Source organism: Chiloscyllium plagiosum, chromosome 1 (assembly GCF_004010195.1).
Source record: "Chiloscyllium plagiosum isolate BGI_BamShark_2017 chromosome 1, ASM401019v2, whole genome shotgun sequence".
NCBI lineage: Eukaryota > Metazoa > Chordata > Chondrichthyes > Orectolobiformes > Hemiscylliidae > Chiloscyllium > Chiloscyllium plagiosum.
The window spans coordinates 138203788-138221368 of NC_057710.1; the positions used below are offsets into that span (position 1 = coordinate 138203788).

General features: G+C 40.5%; 1 protein-coding gene across 9 annotated transcripts in view; it reads right to left on the reverse strand.

The window, feature by feature from the left end:
* LOC122553840 (SH3 domain and tetratricopeptide repeat-containing protein 1) overlaps nt 1-17581 on the reverse strand; it is an 81667-nt gene that overhangs the window by 57045 nt on the left and 7041 nt on the right. For 7 of the 9 annotated variants that reach the window (XR_006312862.1, XM_043698266.1, XM_043698261.1 and 4 more), the window contains exons 2-3: nt 11698-11787; nt 60-187 (exon numbers count right to left, since the gene is read on the reverse strand). Coding sequence is in view for 8 of the 9 variants with exons in the window: in XM_043698266.1 (XP_043554201.1) it covers nt 60-187; nt 11698-11787 (218 nt within the window). In the remaining variant the exon portion in view is untranslated. The remainder of the gene's footprint in view (nt 1-59; nt 188-11697; nt 11788-17581) is intronic. The other 2 variants (XM_043698254.1, XM_043698277.1) reach the window with 1 other exon arrangement.

Here is a 17581-nt window from a genome sequence, read left to right on the forward strand (position 1 = left end):
GTTTATTTTTACTACACTTTACGTGCAGCGAAGAAGCAAGTCTTCGTATTGTCACTTACACTAAGGAGGACAACAACCTCTCCACAGTCATTCTCTAGAATGCGCAGCTTTGCTCTCAGCATGTCCTGCAGCTGAATGTCATGAAGTCCTGTTGTTTGTCGTTTCATTATCAGTTTCAGTGAAATATCTATCAAGGAAACATAGGCAAGGAATTTACTTCTACAAAAGATACTGCACTTTATAAATGTACAAGTAGTTTGTATTTACATTAGTAACTACCCTTTTACAGATGGAATTCTTACCTGCATTTAACAATTCGTACCAATTGCTTCCTGTTAGAGCTACAAATTGTAACAGGACCTTGTGTTGTCACCAGATTTCTCTAATGGTGTCAGGAACAGAGGTCACTGGCACCTGCAGCCCTACAAAGGAATCTTGGTCTTATGTGCTGCTTTTCTTTTAAAAAATATATATATTTTTTGATTTCCCTTTCGGCATTGCATATGGAGCTTGAACAAAATGGTGGCCTGGAGAAAGAACTTCTTTGCAGTCTTCCTCATGTTGCTCGAGATTCCATCAATAAAGGGATAAAAAGAAAGAGAATTTGCTTTTGGCTGAATTTCCCCCTCGCCCAGTGAATGAATTTACTGCAAAAATAAGACCTGTGGATCAAAATTGACCAAGCTAAGTTCCCAGCAAAACATGACAATGAAAGGCAGCAAATCCAATGAAGTGGGTAAGGAATGTGTTGGAATTATTTGCAGAAAACATAAACTGTCATAAGGTTATATGGTTTTGATTACCATTGTATCTCACAACAATCCTTTAACATTGAAAAATGGTCAATTTTTGTTTTTCAAAGGAGGACATTGGATTGCAGATAATCATCCATTTTCCAAGTCTTAGTACTTGATTGAGCTGAAAATGAGTTGCTGGAACAGCGCAGCAGGTCAGGCAGCATCCAGGGAACTGGAGAATCGCGTTTCGGGCATAAGCCCTTCAGGAAGATTCTCCTGTTCCCTGGATGCTGCCTGACCTGCTGCGCTGTTCCAGCAACTCATTTTCAGCTCTGATCTCCAGCATTCTCAGTCCTCACTTTCTCCTACCTGATTGACCCTCATTAGAAATTTTATGGAAATCCACACCATATCTGAACTACATCCACACATTCTGAAATGATAGTGTAGCAAATTCATAAAGTTTGATACTGTTCAAATAAAAATACTGCTATAGTTTAAACAAGGTAACATTTCTGCGCATGAGTATTTTTGAGCACAATGTGAACATTTTGCAATATTCAGCAAGTTCAGCACAGTCTCAATACTATTAGTTGCAGTGGGAAAGCATTTCACAAACTGGGAGAATGCGAAAAGGATGCAGGAAAAATACAAGAAGGAACCTGAAAGGGAGTGATGCCTGTGTCTTTTTCTGCCAATGGTTGCAGCTCTTTTCAATCTAATTCCTCTTGCTCCCACACTCGGGAATCCCCAGCAGTTTCAATTTAGATGTATTTCTTTCAGTTTGTCACCTTTTCCTCTGCACAGGACAAACATAATTTAAGATATGCTTGTAAGCAAGACTTAGGCTGTATGTGCAGAGAGAAAAAACACAGGCTCTGATAAAAGTAATCAACCTGAAATACTAACTTGACTTCTCCCATCACAGATGCTGCCTTAGAGTCACAGAGATATACAGAACAGAATTAGACCCTTTGTTCCAACACATGCATATCAATCAGATATCCTATAGAAACCAAATCTCATTTGCCAGCATTTGGCCCATATCCCTCTAAAAATTTCCTATTCACATACCTATCCAGATGCCTTTTAAATGCTGCAATTGTACCAGCTCCACCACTTCCTCTGGCACCTCATTCCATACCTGCACCACCCTCTGCGTGAAAACAAAATCACCCCTTAGATGCCTTTTAATTCTTTCCCGTCTCACCTTAAACCTATGCCCTCTAGTTTTGGACTCCCCCAGCCCCGTCAATTTATACTATCCATGCCTCTCATGATTTTGTAAATCACACGTCAGCCTCCGACGCTCCAGGGAAAGCAACCCCAGCTTATTCAGCCTCTCCCTATAGCTCAAACCCTCCAAAACCTGGCATCATCCTTGTAAATTTTTTCTGAAGCCTTTCAAGTTTCACAACATCCTTCCAATAGGAAGGAGACCAGAATTGCACTCAATATCCCAAACTTGGCCTAACCAATGAGCTGTATAGCCACAACATGACCTCCCAACTCCTGTACTCAATACTCTGACCAATAAAGGAAAGCATATCAAACATCTTCTTCAATATCCTATCTACCTGCAACTCTACTTTCAAGGAACTAAGAACCTGCATTCCAAGGTCTCTTTGTTCAACAGCACTCCCCAGGACCTTACCATTAAGTGTATAAGTCGTGCCCCAATTTGCCTTTCCAAAATGCAGCACCTCACATTATCTAAACTAAACTCCACCTGCCAAATCACCCATGTGATCAAGGTCCCATTGTACTTGCAGGTAACCTTTTTAGATGGCCACTACACCTCCAATTTTGATGTCATCTGCAAACATGATAACCATACCTACTAAGTTCACATCCAAATCATTTATGATGACAGAAAGCAGTGGACCCAGCACTGATACTTGCAGCATCCCACTGGTCACACCTCAATTCTGAAAAGCAAACCTCCACCACCACTGCCTTCTAACTTTAAACCAGTTCTGTAACTAAATAGCTACAGAGTCATAGAGATGTACAGCACAGAAACAGACCCTTCAGTCCAACAGGTCCATGCCGACCAGATGTCCCAACCTAATAGAGTCCCATTTGCCAGCACTTGGCCCATATCCCTCTAAAAACGTCCTATTCATATACCCAGTGCCTCTTAAATGTTGCAATTGTATCAGCCTCCACCACTTCCTCTAGCAGCTCAATTCATAAATATACCACCCTCTGCTTGAAAACGTTGCCCCTTAGGTCTCTTTTATATCTTTCCCCTCTCCCTAAACCTAAGCCTCTAGGTCTGGACTCCCCACACCCCAGAGAAAAGACTTTGTCTATTTACCCTATCCATGCCCCTCATGATTTTATAAACTTCTACAAGGTCACCTCTCAGCCTCTGACGCTCCAGGGAAAACAGCCCCAGCCTATTCAACTTCTTCCTACAGCTGAAATCCTCCAACCCTGGTAACACCCTTGTAAATTTTTTCTGAACCCACACAATATTCCAAACCAATGTCCTGACCAGCCGCAACATGACATCCCAACTCCTATACTCATACTCTGACCAATAAAGGAAAGCATACCAAATGCCTCCATCATCCTATCTACCTGTGACTCCACTTTCAAGGAGCCATGAACCTGCATTCCAAGGTCTCTTTGTTCAACAACATTCCCTAGGACCTTACCATTAAGTGTATAAGTCCTGCTAAGATTTGCTTTCCCAAAATGCAGCATCTCGCATTTATCTGAATTAAACTCCATCTGCCACTTCTCAGCCCATTGGCCCATCTGGTCCAGATCCTGTTGTAATCTGAGGTAACCTTCTTCACTATCCACTACACTTCCAATGTTTGTGTCATCTACAAGCATGCTAACTATACTTCCTATGTTCACATCCAAATCATTTATATAAATCACGAGAAGTAGTAGACTCAGCACGGATTCTTGTGGCAATCCATTGCTCACAGGCCTCCACTCCAAAAAGCAAGCCTCTACCACCCTCTCACTTCTACCTTTGAGCCATTTCTGCATCCAAATGGCTAGCTCTCCCTGTATTCCATGACATCTAACCTTGCTAATCAGTCTCCCATGGGTAACCTTGTCAAACGCCTTACAGAAGTCCATATAGATCACATCTACTGCTCTGCCCTCATAAATCCTCTGTTACATATTCAAAAAAACTCAATCAAGTTTGAGAGACACGATTCCCATCCACAAAGCCATGTTGACTATCCCTAAGCAGTCCTTGCCTTTCCAAATACGTGTACATCCTTTCCCTCAGTAATCCCTCCAACAACTTGTCCACCACTGACATCAGGCTCACCGGACTTTTGTTCCCTGGCTTGCCCTTCTGACCTGTCTTAAACAGTGGAATCATGTTAGCCAATCTCCAAGTCTTCCAGCACCTCACCTGTGACAAACAATGATACAAATATCTCAGCAAGGGGCCCAGCAATCAGTTCCCTAGCTTCCCACCGAGTTCTAGGGTACACCCAATCAGGTAGTGGGAATTTACCAACCTTTATGCGTTTCAGGATATCCAGCACCACCACCTCTGTAATATGGTCATTTTTCAAGATGTCACCATCTATTTCCCCACATTCCATGTCTCCCATGTCCTTCTCCACAGTAAACGCTGATGCAAAATACTCGTTTAGTACCTCCATCTCCTGTGGCTCAACGCAGACTGCCTTGCTGATCTTTGAGGGGTTATCTTAGTCTGCTTGGCATACATTCCTCATTCCTGAAGAAGGGCTCATGCCCGAAACGTTGATTCTCCTGCTCCTTGGATGCTGCCTGACCTGCTGTGCTTTTCCAGCAACACATTTTCAGCTCCAACTCTCTTCCCTAGTTACCAGTTTGTCCTTAAATGTATTTATAAAAACCCTTTGGATTCTCCTTATCTCTGTTTGCCAAAGCTTTCTTATGTCCCCTTTTTGCCCTCCTGATTTCCCTCTTAAGTATAGTCCTACGGCCTTAATATTCTAAGGATTCACTCGATCTCTCCTGTCTACACCTGACATATGCTTCCTTCCTTTTCTTAACCAAACCCTCAATTTCTCTAGTCATCCAGCATTCCCCACATCTATTAGCCTTGCCTTTCACCCTAACAGGAATATACTGGTTCTGGACTCCTATTATCTCATTTCTGAAGACTTCCCATTTTCCAGCTGTCCCTTTTCCTGTAAACATCTGCCCCCAATCAGTTTTTGAAAAAGTTCTTGCCTAATACCGTCAAAATTAGCCTTCCTCAAATTCAGAACTTCAACTTTTAGATCCAGTCTATCCTTTTCCATCACTATATTTCTGAAGGCTTCCCATTTTCCAGCTGTCCCTTTTCCTGTAAACATCTGCCCCCAATCAGTTTTTGAAAAAGCTCTTGCCTAATACCGTCAAAATTAGCCTTCCTCAAATTCAGAACTTCAACTTTTAGATCCAGTCTATCCTTTTCCATCACTATTTTAAAACTAATAGAATTATGGTCACTGGACCCAAAATGTTCCCCCACTGATACCTCACTCACCTGCCCTGCATTATTTCCCAAGAGTAGGTCAAGTTTTGGTGACCTCTCATCAGTACATTGACATACTGACTCAGAAAACTTTCTTGTATACACTTAAATTCCTCTCCATCTAAACCTTAACACTATGGCAGTCCCAGTCTATGTCTGGAAAGTTAAAATCCCCTACCATAACCACCCTATTATTCTTACAGATAATTGAAATCTCCTTACAAGTTTGTTTCTCAACTTCCCTCTGACTATTAGCGAGTGTATAATACAATCCCACTAAGATGGTCACCTCTTTCTTATTTCTCAGTTCCACCCAAATAACTTCCTTGGATGTATTCCCAGGAATATCCTTCCCAAGTATAGCAGTAGTGTTATCCCTTATCAAAAATGCTACTCCCCTCCTCTCTTGTCTCCCTTTCTACTTTTCCTGTAGCATTTATACCCTGGAACGTTAAGCTGCCAGTGCTGTCCATCTCTGAGCCACATTTCTGTAACTGCTACAATGTCCCAGTCCTATGTTCCTAACTATGCCCTGGAGTTCATCTGTCTTCCCTGTTAGGCCCCTTGCAGTGAAGTTAATGCAGTTTAATTTATCAATCCTGCCTTGTTCTCTGCTTTGCCCCTGCCTGCCCTGACTGTTTGACTCGTTTCTTTTCTCAACTGTACCAGTGTCAGTCTCTTTCCTCACTATCTCCCTTGGTCTCACTCCCCCCACCTTACTAGTTTAAATCCTCCTGAGCAGTTCTAGCAAATCTCCCTGCCAGTATATTAGTCCCCTTCCAATTCAGGTGCAATCCATCCTTCTTGTACAGGTCACTTCTACACCAGAAGAGATTCCAGGTGATTCAAAACTGAGAACCCTTCTCCCATGCACCAGCCCCTCAGCCACACATTCATCTGCTCTATCCTCCTATTCCTACTCTCACTAGCTCATAGCACTGGGAGTCATCCAGACATTACTACCCTTGAGGACCTCCCTTTTAAATTCCTACCTAACTTTCTATATTCTCCCTTCAGAATCTCATCCTTTTCCCTTCCTATATTGTTCATTCCAATGTGTACAATGACTTCCTACTGGCCCCTCTCCCTTTTGAGAACATTCTACACCCTCTGAGGCATCCTTGATCCTGGTACCAGGGAGGCAACACACCATTCTGATTTTTTGTTGCTGGCACAGAAACATTTGTCTGTGCCTCTGACTAGAGAGCCCTCTAACACAATCAATCGCTTGGAACCTGACATACCCCTCATTACATTAGAGCCTGTCTTGATACCAGAAATATGGCTGCTCGAGCTACATTCCCCTGAGAGTCCATCACTCCTTATATTTTCCAAAACAGCATACTTGTTTGAAATGGGGATAGCCACAGAAGACTCCTATACTCCCTGCATACCTTCCCTACCTTTCCTGGAGCTAATCCTTCTACCCGACTGTATCTGTGGTTTTTCTCCCTTCCTATAACTGCCATCCATCACACCCCATGCTCTTGTAAATTCCTCATTGCCATTAACTGTCACTCCAACTGATCCATTAAATCAATCAGATAGGATTCACAACCAAAAAACATTTATTGCAGATAAAATCCTCAGTAACACAGACTCTCTCTGAACACCCACATCTGACAAGAAGAGCATATCACTCTACTAAAGGCCACTTTTGCTCCTTGACAATCTACAGACCCAGAAAACAGCAGTCTTATTGCTCTAAAAAAGCACTGTTCCAGGCTAACTTAATACTTACGGCTTATATTTTCTAAAATTTAATCAAGAGACAGGTGCTAACCAGTCTACCACGAGGAACCTTGGAGAATGTTTTACTCAAGTCCACATGGATAACATCCACTGCTCTGCCATCAGCAGATCTCTTTGTTATTTCTTCAAAAAACTCCAGTCAGTGAGACAACTGCCCACTCATAAAGCCATGTTGACTATCCCTCATCAGTCCTTGCCTTTCCAAATACATATAAATCCTGTCCGTCAGGATTCTCTCCAACAACGTGCATACCATCGATGTCAAACTCACCCGTCTCAAGGTCCCTGGCTTTTCCACATCACCTTTCTTAAATAGTGGCACCATGTTAGCCAATCTCCAGAGTTCTGGCACCTTACTTGTGGCTATCAATGTTACAAATATCTCAGCAAGGGGTCTATAAATCTCTTCCTTAGCTTCCTACAGAGTTCTAGGGTACACCTGATTAGGTTCATAGGACCGTAAGACATAGGAGCAGAAATTAGAGTCTGCTTCGCCATTCAATCACAGCTGGTAATTTTCTTCAACCCCTTCTCTTGCTTTCTCCCCATAAAATTTAGATCCCCTTGATACTCTAGAACCTATCTATCTCAGTATTAAATATACTCAATGATCTGGCTTCCACAGCCTTTTGTGGCAATGAGTTCCATAGATTCACCACTTTCTGGCTGAAGAGGTTTCTCCTGAACTCTGTCTCAAAGGTCTTCCCTTTACTCTAAGGATGTACCCTCGGATACTAGTCTCTCCAACCAATGGAAACACTTCAACATCTACTTTGTCCAGGCCATTCAGTAATCTGTACGTTTCAATTAGATCCTTCCAAACTCCATCAAGTATCAACAGAGAGTCCTCAAACATTCCTCATACATTAAGTTTTCAATATTGGGACCATTCTTGTTAATCTCCTCTGAACACACTCCAGGCCAGTATATCTTTCCTGAGATATAGAGCCCAAAACTGTGCACAATACTGCAAATGTGGTCTGACCAAAGCCTTAAAGAGCCTCAGAGGTACATCCCTTCAAAATAAATGCCATTATTGCATGTGCGTTCTTAACTACTGACTCAACCTGCAAGTTTACCTTGAAAGAATTCTGGACTAGAACTTCCAAGTCTCTTTGCAGTTCAGACTTCTAAATTTTCTCCCCACTTAGAAGATGGTCCATGACTCTATTCTTCTGACCAAAGTACATGACCTCACACTTTCTCAGGTTGTACTCCAGCTAGGGATTTATCCACTTTTATGCGCTTTAAGACATCCAGCATATCTTCCTCAATGGCATGGACATTTTTCAAGATGTCACTATTTATTCCCCCACATTATCTATCTTCCATATCCTTCCTCACACTAAACACTGATTCAAAACACTGATTTAGTATCTCCCTCATCTCCTGTGGTTCCATACATAGGCTGACTTGCTAGTTTTTAAGGGGCCGTATTCTCTCCCTAGTTACCCTTTTGTTCTTGATGTTTTGTAGAATCCCTTCAGATTCCTCCTTAACCCGATTTGCCAAAGCTATCTCGGGCCGTATTCTCTCCCTAGTTACCCTTTTGTTCTTGATGTATTTGTAGAATCCCTTCAGATTCTCCTTAACCCGATTTGCCAAAGCTATCTCATGTCCCCTTTCTGTCAACCTGATTTCCCTCTTCAAGATACTCTAACTACCCTTTATACTCTTCCAGGCATTCACTTGATCTCTGCTGTCTATACCTGACACATGCTTCCTTTGTTTTAACCAAAACCTGAATTTCTCTATTCATCCAGCATTCCCTACACCTACCAGCCTTTCCTTTCACCCTAACAGGTTCATACTGTTTGTGATCTCACTTTTGAATGCTTCCCATTTTCTAGTCATCCCTTTACCTGTGAACATTGACTCCCCATAATCAACTTTTAAAGTTCTTGCCTAATATTTAATGAGTACATTTGGGTTTTCTGCTTTGTTTAGACCATCAGCAGCAGCATCAGTGCGACTCCATTTCCTGAGTCAGCTTCAAAAACTGATTTGATTTCTTTGTCCAAGCTCTGAGGCACTGTGAAATATTGTTTGATCCTGCATTGAAGGTCTTATGCATATATTGCGATGTTCAGAGAAATAAATAATATAATGCCTTTTCAACTTTCTATTAGCCTTTAAAAGGCACTTCAATGTTCTTCGCCTGCCTGAATGTGTTTAGCTGCAACACACAAAACTAGATGCAAACCAAACAAACTAATTCATTTGATTGCATGCCATGCTTCAGCTAAAAGCTCTATTCCCTCCACCACCTCATGCCGACAGTGCATACTTGCAAAGGATATTTACGAGAATGTTACCAGAGCTGGAGAAATCCAGATTCTGTGAGGGGACTAGTGAAACTGGGATTGTAGACTTTAAAGCAAATAAGATTAAAAAGGTAGATTTAACCGCTGTTACCAAGAGGAGATTTGATACAGTAGACCTGTTTTCCCTGAAAACATTGGTCACTTATCAAATGAAAGAGAGAATTGGTGATCGAATCAAAATATAATGTTCCAAGTATATAAATATATAATCATTAAAAAATAATCAAAATGACACGTGTAATAGTTGAAAGAGTTATGATCTTCAATTCAGAATTTCAGTTTCTCATGTTCGTCCTTCTATTGAATTTCCTATTCTGCCAGCAGGAACAGCTGACAACTTTGTCACAACCTTGGTTTTGGGTTAGCTATATTTGAATCATCATAATTTCATGTACCTTCACTTAACGGCTTCAGTACTCCACGATGAATGGCCATCCTTCCCCTCCTTCACAAATCTCCAACCCCAATGTCCCTCACCTTCTTCACCCTATCCTTCACCATTTACTTCACCCAACTACATCCTCCCACACCTCATTGTTCTTCACCCATCTGCACCCCTAGCATCTCCCCTCCCCCTTTCACTGCCCCATATTTCCTCTCTTCTACCTCTCACCCCAGCTCCACCCTATCCCACATCTCTGCTAATCCTATATCTCCCCTTCCACCTCCACATCTCACTCCCACATCCTCCCTACCAACTCCTTCATTGAGGTGGGGGATAGTGGTAGTTGGTTAAAAAGCTGAGTTTTTCCAATAAACAAAAAAAAACAAATGCCTCCCCATTCAAAGGAGCAGCAGCAGCAGCAACTGAACCACAGAGACCAGTCTGCTCAGCCACAAAAAAAATGACTTATGAACGCCTCTTAGCTATCACAAGTCAGTCTGAGTTGTATGCCAGCTTTTGCTGCATTGGAAAGGATTACTCCAAAATCTCAGTGTCACTCACAGTTTGGGAAGTTCTCCATAACCGTCTTCTCAAGGGAAACTGCAAGTAAACCATAAATGCCAGCTTTGCCAGCAATGTCCAATTCAAGACTTTTTATTTTGAAAATTTCCTCAATGTGACACCTGTCACACGGATAGTTTCCTGCAGCTCTTACCCATTATGGTGGGAGCAATTAATCATCATGGACTCGTTCTGGCAACTGTGGGAAAAAGACGCTTTCAATAAACTTTTGACCCTATTAAGAGAGGAAGAAGTGACTTGTGATAAAAGGAACTGATGGGGAATTTTAAGATGAGAATTCAGGTGCAATTTTATTTGTGAGAAATTTGAAACAGTTCTCTTGATAACGTATTTACCTATTCAACAACAAGTAATTCAGGGAAGAATTTACTGCACAAGTTTCCATACATGAATACTTACAGTTGTTATCGACCAGACCAGACCCCCTCAAAATATTTTAAGTATGTAACCTGGACCCTAATTTTTTTCTTATTTAAAGGCAGATGAGTAGTGGGTGTTCCAGGTATGATGCAACTGGTCAAACCACTTGGCTTTAAGCAAAACAGAATTTATTTAAACACTACAGTTGAAATATGAACAAAAGAAAGCAGAATTTAGAAGAACAACTGGAAAGCTTAACCAAACTGATATAGCAACTATCACTAATTAACTGTTCCAATATAGTAACATCCCATGAACACACCCCTTGGCAAAAAGGTAGATTAGATTAGATTAGATTACTTACAGTGTGGAAACAGGCCCTTCGGCCCAACAGGTCCACACCGACCCACCGAAGCGCACCCACCCAGACCCATTCCCCTACATTTACCCCTGCACCTAACACCACGGGCAATTTAGCATGGCCAATTCACCTAACCTGCACATTTTTGGACTGTGGAAGGAAACCGGAACACCCGGAGGAAACCCACGCAGACACAGGGAGAATGTGCAAACTCCACACAGTCAGTCGCCTGAGGTGGGAATTGAACCCGGGTCTCTGGCGCTGTGAGGCAGCAGTGCTAACCACTGTGCCACCATGCCGCCCATGAAATTCACACAAATTCTTACAGGCAGGAGGAAGCACCATCCAGAGAGAGAGATTTTAAAAGAAAGTCAATGGAGTTCCTTACTGAGATTTGCAACTCCCCTGGACTCATATCTTGTGACTGCTATAGCTAAAAACAAGATAGAAATAAACTGAACTGGGAGAACTGACTACTCCCCTTCCATTGTTAAACAAGACTCTTAAGCACTTCTTCTGCCTTTTACAACCTCTCTTCCAAAAAAAAGGACAAAAACCTTTTTAAAGTATTGTCACACATTCTACAGGAGATAGTACAGTGTTGTGAAAGTTCAGTACACAAGGTTTCAGTTTTATGATGGTTCAAATACATTTATGGAGCATACGCACATTGTAACTGCTACCGTATAATTGTGGATCATTCTCACCTGTTTCCCAATATCCTATGGCTGATGAATCATGTGATGGTTCTTCAGGAAGTGAAACAGTTGCCTCATTTTCTTCTAATGGACCCTGTACTAGAATGCATTGAATTAGAAAAATATCATGAGTTTGTGCAATCCTTCTAAACACAATAGCTTAAAATTTGCAAGTGTTTTCACGGCAAACCACCACCATTCATCATCATCAGCTCTCTGAATCTGACAGTAAATATAGAGGAAAACAGAAATCCTCAAACATAACCGTTTTGTCAAGTTTCATGTTAAACTGTGGCCGTTAATTCAAACTAAAATGCAATAGTTTGGAGGGTGGAATCCAATCAACAACAGAACAGCCAGGATTTGAACATGACCTGCTTGATACAGAGGTTGAAATTCAAATTAAAACTTACTGCAAGGTGTACATTTTAACATCTTGGACAGAAAGGAGGAGGCAGTTGGTTCTGACACCAACACAATGTCAGTCAGAAAAAGAACAGGGGAAATAGACTCTTGAGAAGGCATTGTTATGCCAAGCAGAAGACAAGGATTTTGGGGTTAATGATCAAGCACACTGCTGGTGAAAATGGACTTCCAATTTAAACAGCCAAGGCTTGTCAAGAGTAAAAGACCAAGGAGTCACCAGTGAGTACATTGCTACTGGAAGTTCATTCGATTTTGCTGACAAAATTGGGTGAAGAGATGCAGTTTAAATGGATACTGAAAGATTCACTATGTGGGCAGGGAGAAGATATCCTGTTAAAGATGGGAGGAGCTTGAGATTTTATACAAAGTAGTTCATTTCTATAGATATGCATAATTATGGTGTGTGGTTTGCAGTTGTGTTCAGAAGTAAACAAGGAATACCTTTTCTGTAGTTTATTAGTTTCTTATTAAGAATTATTTTTAAATTCTGAAGAACTGGAGAGTTGTATCAGTCTTGAAACAACTCTCATGAATGTTGTCAGACCTGTTGAGTTTCTGCAATACTTCCTGTTTGTTTTTCAGATTTCCAGCATCTGCATTATTGCGCTTTTATTTGAATATTTTAATCAATGTTGCTTTCAGTTTCTGTTTTACAGTTAAAATCTTAAACATGAAATCTTGACTTGAATTCTGTATGTTAGTCATTAGAAAAATGGTCTTTTTAAAAAAAAGTGTTATTCTTTCCAAGAATGGCAAAGTTCCACTGCCTGTCACTATCCCTCCACATGTTTCTCTTTGCCCATTACATAAATCCAACCAGAGCCCATGAAATCATTTGGTAGGATGTTTCCTTTGCCACTGTTTGGAAATCCACATCAATTTACTCTTTATTCAATGGGAGTTTAGATGTAGATCTGGGTGACAACTATTGCTGATCTGGCCTCCAAAATGGAATGGTGTCAAATATCACCATTATGATTATTGTCTTAAGACTTTTCACTATATTTCAGATTTTACCTTTGCCCAGGGAAATGTTCCTAGTTTGATTTTGCTTTATTTGAAGAAAGTTTTTCATTTCCTGATTTGCTGCCATGAAACACTTTAATGTATTTGGTTGCTTAGACATCTTGAGATCACTGCAGCTAAACACTGGGAATTTTCATTAAGCTGCAGAGCCATCAATTGTACGTTGAAAGGACTAATGCTCGCACCACAGCTCACCATAAAACAGCTGGATTTCTCAGCTTCTTTTAAAGTTAGCAGGAAAGCCCCTTTGCTTTGCACTGACTACCAAAATTGTGCTGTCATTGACAGCTTATAAACAACAACAACAACAACTCACAATTCTAACATCTGATAACATTAGCCTGTAGGAACAGTTTTACTATGCCAGATCACAGCAGAAAGCATTGTCCACCATCACCTTATATCAGGAAATCAACCAAACCCTCAGCTTTCCATTCAAATTAAACATACATTCAAATTCCTGATGTGCTTTTGGACAGATCCTTGAAGGTGGATTTCAAAAATTGCTTTATTGTTTCTCTTCACAGCGATTGCATGTGCTGTGTATTTAAATAATATCATCTTTTTATTTATATTTCTACCATTTGCTGCCATCTTTTTTTGCACTGACAACTGGATTAGGATTACTTTACAGCAAAGCCGTCAAAGTCCTAAAGAATCATAAGAAAACGATGAATTGTGTTAATTTTAACCCAAAGGTCACCATACCTCAGGCAAGGGGCAAGATCGAGAAGGCAGGACATTCATAGTGACCTCAGCTGTTGCATGAAATGAGCCTACACTTTTAGTGTTGTTCATAAGCCATCTGTCCGACCAACTGATTTAAACAACCTCCACTTTATTGTCAATCAATTGTACCTCAAAGTAATCCATTCAGTCAGTTAACAAAAGGTTGAATTGTTTTGATACTAGCTTCTAATAATCACTCAGAGATGGGCCAAAACTTGTCAGTCTTGCTCTGCTTTGAAACTATAGCAGACCAAGACTTGTACATTACTTGTGGACTTAGACTCTGCCCTGATGGTCTATCTAGGAGTCAGGTCATTAACCTAAAAATCACTTTAAACTAACTGTGTCAAGTTTAGTGCCTAGCACCACAATGGAAAGTAAGCAAAACAGATTACAAAATTTGCAGGCCCATTGAGCCCTGCAATTACAGAATCAGCACAAACAAAACTCAGGCAGAAGCTGTAGCTGGGGAACAAAAACAATTTCTAGATCAGAAAGTCCCATGGGAGAGCTGTTGGGCCTCCTACATGCTGAGGTGATGCCCAAGGGACCAAGGGACATTCTCTTGCAGACCGGGCTTACTACTGCACAGTTTCTAACCTCATTCAATAGGTTGATGCATGGGAGGTGCCTCCAATGATCCTAAATCTTTAAAGAATTCTGTGCCTGCCTTGGAGACTTTGGGCAAAGATACTTAGTCAAGTCCATAAGATGCAGGAGCAGAAGTAAACCATTTGGCCCCATCAATCATGCCCCACCGTTCAACAAGATCATGGCTGATATGATAATCCTCAACTCCATTTTCCTGCTTTATCTCCATAACTCCCAATTCACTCACTGATTACAAATCCCTCTATCTCAACTTTAAATGTATTTGACAGCCCAGCTTGAACAGCCATCTACAGTATTCAATGGAGTCAGTAACCTCAAAAGATTCCTCCTCATCTCACTTCAAATGGTGACCCCTTAATCTGAGATTATGGCCTCTGATCCTATGCTCTACCATAAGGGGAAACAATCTTTCCACATTTACCCTATTAGCACAGTGAATGGGAATAGCGGGTCATTCTCATTCAAACAAGTTTTGCTGGAGGGGTGCTGCAAGTATGAGTTCACCAGTTTTTTTCAAAATGGAGAGATAAAGGGAAAAGTTGGTATTTAGAGTGACCTTGTATAATATTCACAGAAAATTGCTGTGCAGGTACAGCCAAGAAATTAGGACGGTAAATGATATGGCAAGTGGACTGGAGTCCAAGTGTAAGAAGCAAAACATCTTGGGGATGCTACACATCAAATACCATGTATAGTCCCAGTTTCCTTATTGAAGGAAGGATCTAATTGCCTTACAGAGCCAAGCGTTCACTAGATTGATTCTTGGGATTAGACAATTGTCTGTGATGGAAGATTGAATAGATTATACTCACATGCATTTAGAAGAATAAATGAGAATCTAATAAAAACACCTATTAAGAACAACTCCTTCCCCACTTATCAGACTTTTGAACAGACCTCTTAAAATGTTAATGTTGATCTTTCTCGCTCTCTGCGGCAGTAACACTATATGCTGCTACTGCCCTGATGCACTCGATATGGTACGACCTGTCTCTATGGGATGCTAAACAACACATTTCGCTGTATCTTGGTACATGACAACAATAAATCAAATTTACTTAAAATTAATAGCCTTGACAAGATGGACACTGGAAGGATATTCCCCAGTCTGAGGTTGCAATCATGTTTGAAGAGTGCAGCCATTTTGGACTGGGATCAGGTGAAAGTGCTCATTCAACAGGCTTATGAACCTTTGCCTCAGACAGCGTTTGATGCTCAGTCATTACTTTTATTCAAAACTGAAATAGCTATGTTTTTGATTTCTATAGATTTGAACGATTGAAATTAGTAAATGAGGCTAAAGAAGAGACTGAAGATCAGCAATGATCTCACTGAATGGATATATAGGCTCAAAGGACTAAAAAACCAACTTTAGCTTCTATTCCCAATGTTCTCTTTTCAGGGAGTCATATTGGGAATTTTCAGCTCCATTCTGTAATCATAACTTAAGACAGTTTCAATAGAAAATATTTACTGTGTGATTTTAACATAAATCACATTAAAACTATCAATTATTTTATTTAAATTATTCTAAATTTGACTGATCAGGTGTTTTAACCATTGTCAAGGGCAACTAATCTAAAGCACTTCCATGAATGGCAGCATAATTGCTGCTGGAATGTTAACTATCAGGTTTTTCTTTAGAACTTTAGCCATTTATTTTAATTATGTGAAGGCCATTGTCACCATGAGGCACGAATTCAAAAAAAAACTAACGTGTTTAGGTGGGTGGGGGTGGGGCACAAAAGGAAAACATTTGCAATCCTTGGCAATTACATTTTAAAAATTCTATATTAATTACTCCAAACAACTGTACACAGCTTATACAAAAAATAAATTTGGCCAGTTTAAAGTTATCCATTAATGTAACTGTATGTCTCACTCTGGAAAATCTAGTGATTTTAAGACCCTGGATTTCAGCTAAGGTATCAAATATTCTGGCTTTTTGTTTGGAACTCGAATTGACGTAACACAAATATTTACTTCTCCTTCATTCTACTACAAAGGCAAAGTTCAAATCCTGCATTAATTCAGCCTCCAACAATTAGAACAATGTTTTCAGATTTTGCTGACTACAGAAAAAGGATAGATATCCCTCCTGAAGACGCTGAGGACTTCAGCTTCTTATCCTGACGGATACTGATGATTAACTTGAACGTAGAGCTATGAACTCCTTCTACAGAACAAATATTTCCTGTTTACTAAGCAAATTCAAACTTCTTTCATCAACACTTGCATCATCCTTTTCACTTTAACCCATTCACCAACTGCTAATATTCTCGATGCTCTTTGCTTAATTGATCATTGCCAGAAGACAAAAAGGGGGTTTGATTAGATCCCCTACAGTGTGGAAACAGGCCCTTCATCCCAACAAGTCCACACCGACCCTCCAAACAGTAACCCACCCAGACCCATTTCCCTCTGACTAATGCGCCTAACACTATGGGCAATTCAGCATTGCCAATTCATCTGACCTGCACATCTTTGGGAAGTGAATGAGAGAATAAAATGAAAGAATGGCAGAAAAGGTAGAAGAGCAAGGGGGAAAAAAACACAAGATTTCAGCAGTGCTTTTACCTCCAGAAGTGTGGATTTAGATCCAACCGATTCAGAATAATTGACAATAAAGTAAACAAACAATTTGTTTACTTCTCCTGTAATTGAAGATTTTTTACCTATGCAAGGACTTCCCAGATTCAGGGACTCTGTCAAGTGTACACAATTTGAAAATTGCACATATATTGTAATTTTTTCAAATGGCAGACACGTTTATGTATAGTTTTGCTTACATTTAGAAAATTGAATTCATTACTATCAGTGAACTTTAAAATTCCTAAATGATACCGATGTCCTCTATTGCTCCAGAACTGGGCAGTGCAGCAATCTGAAACAGAGTCATTTCACCACTAAAGCAAAAAAAGTGTATTTCATCTAGAATGCACACAATAGGTATTACCAAAATTGATTCTGCTATATGAATAGCAATCATTGCAATGAAAGCGCGGCATTGATCATAAGATCATAGAATCCCTACAGTGTGGAAACAGACCCTGCGGAGGGTCGGTGTGGACTTGTTGGGCTGAAGAGTAACCCACCCAGA